This window comes from Idiotropiscis lumnitzeri, chromosome 5 (genome assembly GCF_059441095.1).
Source record: "Idiotropiscis lumnitzeri isolate Australia: NSW breed Sydney's pygmy pipehorse chromosome 5, RoL_Ilum_1.0, whole genome shotgun sequence".
NCBI classification, from domain to species: Eukaryota; Metazoa; Chordata; class Actinopteri; order Syngnathiformes; family Syngnathidae; genus Idiotropiscis; species Idiotropiscis lumnitzeri.
Window position 1 is genome coordinate 3,659,350 of NC_142395.1, and position 14,085 is coordinate 3,673,434.

The 14,085-nt window shown below is 42.2% G+C and overlaps 1 protein-coding gene across 1 annotated transcript; it reads right to left on the reverse strand.

Annotated features, from left to right (window-relative positions):
• Nucleotides 1-851: 851 nt before the first annotated feature.
• Nucleotides 852-4,039, reverse strand: tlnrd1 (talin rod domain containing 1). The gene is made up of 2 exons (XM_088297234.1): nucleotides 3,433-4,039; nucleotides 852-3,359 (listed from the first exon to the last, which is right to left on the reverse strand). The coding sequence occupies exon 2, from the start codon at nucleotides 2,503-2,505 to the stop codon at nucleotides 1,441-1,443; it is 1,065 nt and encodes a 354-aa protein (XP_088153360.1). The 5' UTR covers nucleotides 2,506-3,359; nucleotides 3,433-4,039; the 3' UTR covers nucleotides 852-1,440.
• Nucleotides 4,040-14,085: the final 10,046 nt, after the last annotated feature.

Here is a 14,085-nt window from a genome sequence, read left to right on the forward strand (position 1 = left end):
ATATGTACCTGAGAATTTAGTTTTTCATCTTGTACACATTTTGTTTCTACATACTGTTTTGATTCCATCAAGCCCCAGTCTCCCCTTAAATTATGAATATATATCCATCCATCCATCATCTGGGCCACTTCGCCTCACCAGGGTCGCAGGCATGCTGGAGCAGGTCCCAGCTATCTTAGGGCAGTAGGCGGAGTCAATCCTGGACTAGTTGCCAGCCAATCGCCGTATGAACTACCATCCGCGCTCACAAACACACCTCGAGGCAATTCAGGGTGTCCAATCAACCTACCATTACCATGCGTAATTTTAGAATGTGGAGGGAAACTGAAGTACCCAGAGGAAACCCACGCACACACAGGGAGAACATGCAGACGCCACACAGAAAAGCCAGAGCCGGAATTGAACCCTGCACCTCTGTCCTATGAGGCGGACGTGCTTGCCAGTTGACGACCTTGTCGCCTCTCCCTCTGTCTGTGTGTCGGTCTGTCAATAAAATCACCCACTAAGTATGGTTGGACAGTAAGCATTTGGACATTAAGAATTGGATTATTATTCTGGTAAATTCCTTCTGACCGATTAAAAATGCAACAAGTTGTGCTGTCTTAATTATATGGAAAACTAAACATTCTATAAGAACATTGAAGTGGAAGCCAAATAGCATTTTTGCCAGTTGGAAACCCAAGGCCGCATCTTTGAAAACAAGTCTATTCATTAAATGTCCTTGAATGAATCATCATAGAACCAAAATAGGCCATTGCACATATTATGCATCCAGTAGTATTTGGGTGATATAAAAAAAATGTTGGTTTAATATAATAAATGAATTGCATGTAGTAAATGAGCCAAACAAACGCTTTTCAGAAACATTTTTAATTGTTGAAATAAATACTCCATTACATGCATGGTCAAACACATTAAAGTACTATGTGAAGTCTAAAAATGTGTAAAAACCTATGGCACACTCACAGCAGCTTTTACCGAGTAGGGATTCACACACATTGAAAAAAGCAAAACTCGAGACACTTGTCACTCCTACCAAGCAAGAGCAGGTCAGTCAATCATAGGTTCACATAGCAAAGCTACATCCATCCTACATCAAGGCTGGCATTTTCACCAGAGCTGAAAACTGAGGTAAACTCTTCAGGTTAAGAGGTGTGGTGTCAGTTTGTGAAGATCAGGGAGGAGACCTGAGCCCACCTTGTGCTGATTGTGGCAAAGTGGCCTGTATACTTGGGTTAGAGTCACAACCAGCATGACACAAATCCCTGGAGAGAAGTGCTCGCTCATGTTAAAGCACTCTTCATGAACAGACACCAGACTTCCGAGCATGTTTTTCCCAAACCTTTTCAAACCTCATGAGCTGGAAGGGATAATATGTGTCTCTTTGGTATGTTCAAATTGGACAGAGTTGGAGCAGAAATCATACTTGCTCTCCCTGAACTAAGTCACAGATTGAGAGTTGACTGGCGGCAGAGTCCTTGGAGACGAGCGCTCTCTGAGTGCCTGTGTGAGCAGGGTGCAGCCATCTGACACAGCACATGCTGAGTTTCGTAGGCGTTCCCGGTAGTCAGCCATTTTGGAGCTGCTCTCAGGGTGCTGGGCGACATCCCTGAGTCCCTGGGTGAGGAGGACACAAGCTGAAACCACACTCATAGCGCCCCCTAAAATTGCAGTCTGTACAGCTTTCCCTTCAGCAGAGATACTCGCAGCTCTCCCCAGGAACTGAGGCTCTGTGGCAAAGCCGACCAGCGCATTGACTGCTTGGACCAGCGCGGCACTGAAGAGGACGCAACGATTCCTTGTTAGCTCGCTGGGCTGAGTTTTGACCTCTTTTACACAAGCCAGGAAGGCAGTGCCGCTCGTGCTCATGCTCTTGACGCTCAGTTTGAACTGCTCTTTTCCAAAGCGGTCTCTGGACCTTTCGCTGGCCAGCGACGAGATGTCTGTCAGAGTCTTGAGGTTGGTGGAGATGTTCTGGGAGAGCTCGAGGAGGATCTGGGGAGTGAGATCCAGCAGGGGTGTGATTCGGAGGACACTGCAGCTTTGTTCAACCTCATGCCGACAACGGGTAACTTTGTAACGGTCCACAAGACCAGGCAAGCAAGGCTGTGAGCCGGCGGTCTCTACTGCTGCCAGATATGCAGCATGGGCAGAGCACTCAGTCAAAGAAACCACTAGATCAGCCATCTCCAACAAGCGGTCCCCCACCTCTGTGAATCGGCCCATGTTGAGCTGGCTTTGTATGTCGTGGGTGAGAATAGAGAGCTCTTTAGTCCGTGCAATGACCGTGTCGCGACACTGTTCAAAGGTGTCGGCCACGGCCACACCGTCAGAAGTCATGACTGGCCTGGTCTCACTGGACAGCAGAAGGAGGTCGGCCACCAGCTGCATCTTGCTCTTACATGTGTCACAGATAGACGAAAGACGCTTTCTCTGCTGAAGACTGCCACTGGGTGTGCTGGTGGATCCCTCACTAGCCGATTTGCCAGAGCCACCACTAGCCATAATAAGGAGGGGAGTTGGGGTGGGGGCGGTCAAACAGCTCTTTTGACAGGGTTATTTATAGTTTTCTGCTGTTGCTGACACTGCAAACTGCATCGTTCTGTTCAAGAAATGTAAATATGAAGCTAATGCACACTGCAGTTTAAAATCTCCAAAAAACAACTGGCCAAAAGTCTTCCGTAAATTCCTTCACAATATGGCAAAAAAAAAACCTGCACATTAAATGCTGATGCACTTAAGTTGTAATGTTACTGTAAACACCGGTGAAAAGAAAAAATAAATTGACTGCATTTTAAGATGACATTCTCATTGTCCCCCAGTTATTTACTAATACATATAAGTGCATAGGCAGACCCATTAATGTAAATGCCCTGAATTAAAGATGCTAGTATCATAAAAGTCTCAGGCTATTGTAGAACAGAACAATTCACAGGTAGAATTTAAAATGAAATCACAAATTGCAGTGCCAACTAAATGCCTTCCAAGAGGCAAAGTGCAGATTGAAAATGGTCTAATATGCAATCTACATTGAAAAAAACAACAACTTTCAGTTGAATTGGGAAGATTTGTCTGTGCTGTTCAGCAAGATTTGAGATTACACTGGTTTATCTGTGACGATTAAAAAAACTTTTTAGATAACTAACTGAAGTCTCTTTCGGTTTAACTCAATATAATATCATCTTATGTCCACTCGAATAAGGGCGGATCTAGAACAGCATCTTGCCCGACTGGTTCCCGGTAAGTTTGACCAGTCTGTCGTACTCAGGCTTGTTACAGACGGGGCACCACCCGGGCAGCACTTTTGGACAGCGAGAAGAGGTGGCTTTCCCTCCAGCGCCATCGTTTCATGAAATCCGCTGGGGAAAGAAAAAAAAAATCAATCCTCTCGGTTAAAGTCCATCCGCGCCGACGCCACGATCGAGTTTCAACCTCGTCTTCTTCAAACACAAGCCCGGGTGACACGCTAGCGGTCTCTTCGACTCCATATGCGTCGCCCGTATGTCCACCTCCTCCTTGGCGTCTTAACCCGGGACTAGAGCGCGTGAAACCCCGCACAGACCCTGTGACCACTCGCCTTTTATATCCATACCGCACGGCGGTCGTCCCTCGTGTAATCCACTTGTGAGAACAGGCGGCAGTGTCCCCGAAAAATAAAAATGGGTTTCCAAGTAGTGGCCGTTATTCCCAGCGATTCAAAGTGGCGTTGCGCGCTCCCGCTGAAGTACTATGAGGAAGAGGGGAGGGTGTGGTCGCGCTGAACGGCCGCTGGAGTGAGCCAACTTGTAGAAACACACTGATATGAGGAGCCATTCGCGTACGACGAACCACCCTCCATTTTGGGGGGCTCGACAGTCCCAGATAAACGGACTTCAAGGTGGAGATCGGGGGAACACGGTCGGCGAAATTTGGCAACGCCTTTACATTTGCTGTTAAACTCCTCGTAGTTCTGCCATGAGACATCCCCGAGTCAAGTGTACGACCAACCCAGCGAGCCAACACTTACCGGAAGTTTAAAAAAATAAAGGTACACATTTTGGCGATATTTAATACGACGCTCACATTTGTAAAAAAAATGCACGCCTGAAAAGTCACGATTAAGACATTTGGTTAAAAAAGATGATGATTAATTTGCCCCGCCCCCTTCATGTACACTCAACAAATAAAAGCAGATGTTGATTTTTTTCGGTTAAATTTGAACATTTCTAAACAAAAGACGACATGCACCGGGTGGTGTGACGTATTTCCGGTAGAATCTCCAAAGCATGTCCCGTTCCGGTGTTATGCCAAACAATGTTGTTTTGAAGCCGTTTTATCGCTGAGAATTCCATCAATTGTCAACGTTCTGGGCTATTTTTTCGCGATGGTTCGAGAGGAGAGAGGACACTTCATCAAGCCATAACTACTGTGTGCCTGACCAGATATACTGATTCTTTGCAGTGTATATCCGCTTTGATGAGTAGTAGAGGCATTGGGTTGTTAACATTCGCAGAGATAAATTGTTTGAGACAGAAAGCACCAAAGTCAATTACTTATTGCTGATGTAATAATGCAGCCGTCAACCCCAGAAGGTCACTCTTTGTTGACTAGAACTCCCACTGCTGTCATTTTCACTGTTCAAAAGCTGAATGTGTTGTTACTCAGTTTACATAGATCAAACACTTTCCTGGCCTTTTAATTTTTCCTGTCTGTATTTATATTATTCTCATGATGCCATTTTATTATATTATGAATATGAGTCCTTATTCATGTGCTGTGCTTCCAACACTTTTGAGCAGCAGCATTGATTTTGGAGAAAAGTCACCATTCTAAAAAAAAAAAAATCTAGTTAAATGTGTAAGCATTGTTCATTGAGGACGCTTCTGTTTCAAAATGATGACGAGGCTGAGTCCAAGGATGATTGAGACAGCAAGTCCGAGCAAGAGCAGCCTCCCTCCAGTGAAGAGCTGTACGGCGGCACAGTTGAAGGTGTTATTATGATCTGATAGGAAATTATTGGTGGTTAGATGTGATAGAGGGGACAACCGCAGGCTCTGTTTGAAGCACAACCACCTAACCCACACTCGTCTGCTTCAGAGAGGGATGGACGGGACTTGGTGGACTGGTGCTCCGAGGAGAGGAGCTACATTACATAATTTACATTAAAAGATAGTCAGAACAGACTTTTAATAAATAAATGGCCTAAATAAGTTTCTCATACAGTGAGTATTAATACTGTCCTTCCACGGCCAAAAGGCTCGCGCATGCTTGCTAGCGTTTTAAAGGAATGATATTTGACATTGATAGTGCCAGTGAAGCGTATTACCTTGCGTGTAAATGAAGTTGCAGTCAGGGGAGGGATTTCATTAGTCACGGCACCCCTTAGAGTCACGGTTTTAAATCAAAACCAAAACTATCACTGAAAAGCAAACAAGCAAAACTGGAAGAAAGAAATACAATTAACACAAACCATGCATCTCTCATGCCATTCATATCCCCCCCCCCCCAAAATAAAAATAACACAAAAAGAGTACTGAGGCATTCTGGGAGCTTATCAGCCTCAGCCAATCAGATGGCTGGTTAGGGAGATGTTGCAAGTGGTGTGCTTTGGGCAGTGTATTTTGCACACAGCATTCACCAACGTCAACTTGTAGAGTTGGTTAACGTGCATTCTGAAATGCACAACAGTGTATCAAGCTAGTTGCTTGAGTAGATGGCATCTGTACTAAAATATGTGTCTCTGTCTGTGCACAAAGCACATCGCAGTGGTACAGGTTGCTTTGTCTGTCTTGAGGAAGAACTAGGACTTGGATGTGTTCCTTACGGTCGTGAAATATGTAGTTTTTAGGGAAAGATGTCTTTGCCAAGGTACATTCTGTCAAAGTGTGATAGTCTTACACCCTACATGTCAAAAAGCTTGATGCAGCTTGGTGTCAGAAAACTGTGACCAATAATTATCAAAATTCACATGCTATGTGTATGCCCTATTCAACCTCTGATCACATCAAAATAACTGCCACAGTATTTTGGATTTTAAGGGCACTACTGTCTTCCTCTCCAGAGATGCACACTCAAGCTTAATGTCTAGACTTTCCTGTCAAAGAAAAATGACGGCTGTAGCAGATCTAAATTATTTAAAAAAAAAAAGAATTTTGGTAGTCCCAGTGTTAAAGAAAGGAGCAGTCACTGTTCTTTTTGAGTCAATTATGGACTTAAGGCTTGGGTTATAGCACAGGTGTCAAACTCAAGGCCCGGGGGCCAGATCTGGCCCGTGACCTCATTTTATGTGGCCCGCGGAGGGCAAATAATGTGTGCCAATTTCCTGTTTCTAGCACATTTTCTTGACTTTTAACAATATCGAGATATGAGATATTGCCATTTATCTGTTACCAATCCTCCCCTTTAAAAAATATATTAAAGAATTGTTGAACAAACAATTATTGACTGACTTCTGATTTCAAAAGTGGCTTTCCATCAATTTGTTGTGTGTATGTGATAACGTAAGGTTCACAGTCATAACGGCCCTCTGGGGGAAACAGTAACTATGATGTGGCCCGTCTACAAAAAAGAGTTTGACACCCCTGCGCTATAGTGTCTACCTCGCACCAGAAGCTGTGGTGCCTTAAGACATAGAACGCGGAAGTGCTGCATCCAGTCACTCCATTGTCTAAATTCTTTAGACAATGATGTGCTTTGTATCATTGATGTTGGACAATGTATTTGAATTTCAGTCAAAGTAAATATGTAAAAGTTGATTATTTGGTTGTAGCCTAAGGTGATTTATTTCATATAAAAATTGTATGTGTAGGATCATTATTTCTCCTCTCAAAGTGGGATCTGGCTATTCAAATATAGTGGATTTTGGCTGAAATTGGAACTATTCTCCTACGCGCCTGGTATTATGTGTTATTTTTGATTCATACAGTATTGTATTTAACACTCAGTTTTATTCAACACTTTGTTACAACTCCCGGTAACCGCCAGTGGTACTGTCTCTGCGCTTGTGTTCAAACCCTTTCCGTGTGGCTATGTCACATGACCGTTTGGCTTTATATTGCAATATGCCACATCCCTTATCTGAGATTGGCTAGCAGTATCCTTCTTTCACTGGTTGGATTGTGTATGAGAAACTTGGGTGGGCTGCAGAGATGGGCACTTTACAACATTATTGATGTGTCGCAGGAGTGTGCTGGTGGCACTGTGCACCGATAAAGTGAGAGTATTGTTGAAACAACAAATTCCATTTGCGATCAGGAAACCAAGATTATAGCTGATGCTGCAATTGATATGCAAGCCATCGTCATCCACTGACCAAGATTCAACTGCATGAGGAAATTCTGCATTTGCGGCCAGAATGGGATAATGCTCTGAGTTGAGTATATGGAAAAACTGCTGAAGGAAATTAGTATATGTTCTTGGTCTGTGGAATGAGAAGGTGAAAAATGGCAAATGATGACCAGAATCAAGTGGGCCACCTTCATTAAAGGGACACTTCATCGACGTTAACAATAACAACAGCAATTATATAATAGGTTTTCATGTATAAATTACATCAGTACTAAAATGTACCAAACCCCCCCAAAAGACTTTGTAGTGATTTAAGTTTTTTTTTTTGTGATGAGATTTACGACAAATTGGAACGCGTCCTATTGGAGCTCGGCTTGTTATTTTTTTCCCAGTCTCAGTGTCTATGTCACAGCAGGGAGGTGAGCGAGGTAATATTGCTCGAATTGTCAGTTCTGTTATCTAAAATGGCGACAGATTGCCACCAAAATGGAAATGCTCATTACTGTTTTTGTCCACTTCAAACTATAAAAGTATAAAAGCGTTATAAACAATAGTTTGGATTTATTGACATCAAACATAAGCTCATGTGATTACCTCCACAAATCGATTCTCCACTTAGACAGGCCGAAGCGGACAAGAGCAAGAATGGGCACAAAAACCATCCATCCATCCATCCATTATTCGCCGCTTATCTGGGGTCAGGTCGCGGATGCAGCAGCTTCCGCAGGGCAGCCCATACTTCCCTCTCCCCAGCCAGGTCTTCTAGCTCTTCCAGAGGGATCCCCAGGCGTTCCCAGGTCAGCCGGGAGACATAGTCTCTCCAGGTGTCCTGGGTCGTCCTTGGGGCCTCCTGCCGGTGGGACATGCCCAGAACACCTCACCAAGGAGGCGTCCAGGAGGGACCCTAATTAGACGCCCGAGCCACCTCCTCTGCCTCCTCTCAATGCGGACAAGCAGCAGCTTGAGGCTGAGTCCCTCCTGGATGGCCGAGCTTCTCACCCTATCTCAAAGGTAAAGTCCGGACACCCTGCGGAGGAAACTAATTTCGGCCACTTGTATCCGAGATCTTGATCTATAGGTCACGAGCTGTGGGTCATGACCATAGGTGAGGGAAGGAACATAGATCGACCGGTAAATTGAGAGCTTCTCCTTTTGGCTCAGCTCCTCCTTCACCACGACAGACGTCCGCATCACAAGAGACGCTGCACCGATCCACCTATCAATCTCGAGCTCCATCCTCCCCTCACTCATGAACAAGACCCCACGATACTTGAACTCCAAACACACAAAAAACACGACTGGTTATATTCGGGACATTTAGCTACGCTTTTGTTAAGTGTGAGAAGTCTGTCAGGCATTGATGAATACACCTCCCAACCCCCACAGGTAACAAAAGTGCGTTCTTAATTAGCTTTTGGTTGCTAAACAGATGACGCAAGCACAACAAAATTAGCTTCTTATCAGCAACTTGGTGCCGAGGATGCCTGGCTGTTGCCACTCTTGCTCGTTTGCGTCGACCACCGCTTGCAGCTAATTCATGAAGCTGTCAGCGTTGCGTTGTGAGTCGGCATCGATTTCAGATAAATTCCTCATCAATGAACCCGGGAGGTGGTCTTCTTGAACAATGTGGGGCCGTGTTCGGAGTGTCAATGTTCAGCGAACAAAAAGTTCCAGCGAGGAGGCCAACTCCATGGCAGAGTGTGGCTGTATTGCAATGTATCATTGAGTGGTGTACGTGTAGCCCAGAGCTGTTACGTTCCAAAGAATAAAACGGCGTGTTGTAGTTATGTCGCCTACAACCAAAAAAACTGGGGTCAATCCTCATCCAAATAAATGTGCATGTGTACTCATTCCCACTTCAGTCTCTGTAAATATCCCCACTGTTGCTTATATGCTGTGCATCCTCACTGTGATCGGCAAAGAAGAAGTGTGCTGCGTCCTAACAGCATAATCTATGAATCTGTTCACTTCCTCTTTCTCATATAACTCAGACAAAAAGAGGTTAATCCTTTTGATATGTTGAAGTGGCCATGGGTAGGGATGTCTACATGAATTTTGGTGACATGTGATCACCATTTTTAGACGTTATAAGAAATTAAAGTACAATGATTTCCAATGGAGAGTTCTAATCTGTCCCTTAAGTGACTCTTGCTGTACCATGGGGAGAGCGGAGGGGGGAGTCCATCTTCCTCATTATAAGTACGCATTTTTCAAGTCCTCACTTATTTCCTAATTTCTCCAAAATGAAAAGATAAAAAAGAAAATTATATCTGATTTGAGTTTCCTGATAAAAAAAAATACACCAACTGAGCTTGTTAGTGAAAAATGAGCTATCTTGGCTCTTGTCCTCCTTTTAGGTCTTTATGTTTTTATAAGTTTGTGGGCAACAACAGTACAAAATAATCAAGTATTTCACTGCAAGTGCAACTCTTCCTAACTTTGTTGAAGTAAGGCTAAACTTGTCATTTGAACTAATCAAATTTCACACACAGGGACTTCCCAAATTGACAACATCCATCCATCCATTATCTTAACCGCTTCTCCTCACAAGGGTCGCGGCAGGTGCTGGAGCCTATCCCAACTGGCTTCGGGCAGGAGGCGGGGGACACCCTGAACTGGTTGCCAACCAATTGCAGGGCAAAAACGTCATTGTCATGATCCACACCGCTTATCCTGTCCAGGAAAGCATGGGTGCTGGAGCCGATCCCAGCTGACTACGGGCAAGAGGCGCACCACACCCTGAGCAGGTCGTCAGCCAGTCACTGGGCAGTTACAGACACCATCGCCAAGTGGGAACTGAACCCACGCTGCCCGCACACAAGTCAGGCGGGTGTACCACTACACCATCGGCGACATTAAATTGACATCATATGAAATTGTAAACATGTTTCAATACTGTCATAAGACACAAAATATGTGTGCTGTATATTTGAATCGGCCCAAAAACTTTGGCTTAGCAGACTCAGCAATGTTGACACCCTGCAAGTTTTTATTTCTTTTTTTTTAAACTTGATTTGGAAATAAAAATATATACAAAAACAAAAAAAGCAAAGAACATATACTGTCCTACAAAATCATAAAAAGCACACAGATAGAGGCTTCTGTCCTTTCACATTTGTAGATTGTTCAATGTTTACATTTTTAAAAAAATCATATGACTTTGTTTAAAAACCTACAAAATAAGGTCTCTAATTAATACATCAACATTTATGTATGTCATTTGTCCAACAATATAATAACATTAATAATACATAAAGATTTTTTTATTATTCACAGATGGGTCATTGAGACCATACAAAATATTTCAAAACATCTGGAAAGATGTGGCTCTAAAATGGCCAAAATATCTTTACAAAATTTAACGGAAAATGGTCAATCCTAAAACAAAAGATACAAATCCACAGGAGATTCTTCGAAAAAAGAGCAAACTGTGTCTTTTTAAAAGCGCTCTTCGAAAACGTTGCAATCGATTACATCAGTGAATTATTTTAATTACTTTAAATACTTCTTTTATCCATCGATCCATCCATCCATCTTCTGTACCGCTTCTCCTCACAAGGGTTGCAGGGGGCGCTAGAGCCTATCCCAGCTATCTTCGGGCAGTAGTCAGGGGATACCCTGAACTGGTTGCCAGCCAATTGCAGGGCACACAGAGACGAACAACCATGCGCGCAAACACTCATACCTCGGGGTAATATAGAGTGTTCGATTGGCCTGCCATGCATGTTTTTAGAATGTGGAAGGAAACCCACGCAGGCACATGGAGAACATGCAAACTCCACACAGGATGGCCGGAGCCGGATTGAACCCACGCCCAATGTTGTCTCTCACTGTGAGGCCATGGTGTTAACCAGTCGGGCCACCGTGCCACAGAAGAAGAGAAACGCTTAGGGCGCACCACAGTGCATATCGGAAAAGGGGAGGGGACATGTTAGTTGTCTTAGGGCTAAAAAGCACGTTGAGCTACAAGTACAAAGACGACTGACAACAGAGGTCCTTGGGATACTTTTTTTACTTTGTTGTTAATCAGAAATTTAGCGGGGAGGCTCCACATGTTTTTCCATCTTAGACTGTTGACAAGATTATATTATATATATATTTCTGAAAAAGTCTTCATACATTATAGGTATTGTTATGTATAGGAAATAAACAAATCCTACCAAATGTCAGTTTTTGTTGGATCAGAGGGCAATACATTTAGGCTCAAATTGTGACCAGCTAAACTGCTAAATTTGTATTTATTTTATTTTTTGAAAGTATACAGGGACAGTGCATATTAATCAAACAGTTTCCCGTAAATATGCCAGATTATAGCCAATGGCTAATTTGCATCCGTTGTCCCTGTAGCAGGTTGATGTTAGACTATACAATACAAAACATAACATAACTTTAAAATACAGTACATTTTCAAGAAACACACTATTGGACATATAAATACATTAAATGCAACCAAGTATGAGTATGAGTTGTAAATTGCTGCAGTGCTAGCTTTCATGCTTGTTAAAGTGTTGTAGTGCAGAAGTGCTTGACTGTTAAAAATGCTACAAGTCAGATGATGTCTCAAGTAGTAAAAACCAAAAACTGATAACAGCGCGACAGACAATTCCAAAGACATATTCTCAAACATAAATTACAAACAGAGGGTTTCCTACTCAATGGTAATCATATAAACTGAGAAGAAATATGAGTACAGACTTGATTCTCAAGAAGCCAGGTTTTCAGACGTTTACCAAAGGAAGTGAGAGTGGGTAAGTCTCGTACGGCATTTGGTATTGTGTTCCAGGTGTGAGATGCTCTGTATGAGAACACTGACTGGCCAAAGGTACTTTTTCTGAATGGAACTATCCAGTCACCTCTAGACCCTGCTCTGGTTGACCTGTTCATATTCTTCTGCACATATTTATTTAGTGGAGGTGGAGCCAAACCATGGAGAATTTTATACACAAGAATACAATCAGAATATTTTTGTATATTTTCCCAATTTAGGAGTTCATATTTCTTCAGAATTTGACAGTGGTGGTATGTGTTCGGCTTTTTATCCAAGATTTTCAAGGACTGTTTGTATGCAATTTCAACAGGCTTTAGTGTGGATTTACATGCCATTGCCCAACTAGTTAGACAATAAGTCATATGTGACATTATCATGGCATTTAAATATAGTTTTGATGAATCAAGAGTTAAATTATTCCTAATATATCTAAAGTTAGAGAGATTAAGTTTCATGTGATTCATTAATCTTTCTTTGTTGCCTAAACTGTAACTGCGAGTCCAACATGATTCCCAGATATTTAAACTCTTGTACAACCTCAATTCTCGTTCCTTGCATATATACGTTAGGATTTGTATCAGCACACCTCCTAATTGAAAAGAACATACAGACAGTCTTTGAAACATTAAGATGTAAGTGAGAACGTTCTTGCCAATTAGACACATCAGACATGGCTGCTGATAGATATTGTGCAGCTTGATATTTTGTTTTTGCATGTACATAAATGACTGCATCGTCAGCGTACATCTGACAAGTAACATAAGATGGACAATGTTGTGGAAGGTCGTTTATGAACAAGCTAAATAGCAGCGGTCCCAAAACCGACCCTTGAGGTACACCAGATGAATTCTCTTTTGTTGCAGATGTAATATTGTGTATTTTAACACACTGTTTTCTGTTTTTAAGGTATGATTCAATCCATTTCATCAAGTCGAAGGAGAAATTAAAGTATGACAGTTTAGTCATTAAAATGCGATGATTTACAGTGTCAAATGCTTTGCCCAAGTCAAGAAACACTGCTCCTATTACACCACCTGTATCTAATTTTGATTTAAAGTTTTCCAATAGATAGCTGATGGCCGTCTCCGTAGAGTGATTTTTTCTGAAGCCAACCTGCATTTCATGTAGGGAATATGGACTGTTATTCAAATACCTAATGAGTTGTTCAGCCACTAATTTTTCGGCTATTTTGGAGACTACAGGGAGAATACTTATCGGTCTATAGTTACTTATCATTGTAGGGTCTCCAGATTTCAAAACAGGATTAATGATTGCAGATTTCCAAGAAACAGGGAAGATTCCTGTCTTTATCGATTGATTAATGATAATAGCAATTGGGGCTATAAGAGGTTGTTTAAGACTTTTTAATGACACAGTATCCATATGAAAAATATCTTTGGCTCTGGAATTCTTTAGACCACATATGATTCTGTCAACTTGCAGATGCGTAACTTCGTTCAAATTAAAAGCTCCAACATGGGTGTTTACAGTCCTATTTTTTTGTGTCAGGTGAGAATATTTTTGAGTCAGACTGTTTACAGAATCTATAGAATCTATAATTATAATATAATTATAATCTATACAATCTATATATTCTCTCTGTGAATGTGTTTAGGGCTGTTGCAATCTCATTTGAATCTTGAGTCGTATTTCCATTTAGCTGGAGTTCCTTAATATGTCTATTTGCAGCATTCTGTCCTGTTAGTTTCTTTATGTTTGTCTATATTTCCTTGGCATTGCCTCTTGCATTTCTTATTGCGTCAATGAAGAACTTTGCCTTTGCATTCTTAAGAGCTTTAGTGACTTTATTTCTTAGGGAAGTGAATATTTGTCGATCATGTGTCGTTTCTGTCTTTTGGAATATTTTAAGTGCGTGATCCCGCTGTTTCATGCATAATGCAATAACACCAACAGAAATAGTGTTTACAACAGTATTCAATTCAGAAACAGAAATAATTACACCATATTTTGAAACAAATTCAACACGACCCCAGATGTCCGATCCACCTCATCTGCATCCTCCTGATGCCGAGGAGAAGTCACCCTCCTGG

Coding starts and splice junctions, on each gene's coding strand:
- tlnrd1 (XM_088297234.1), bottom strand. CDS start 2,505: ATGGCTAGTGGTGGCTCTGGCAAATCGGCTAGTGAGGGATCCACCAGC.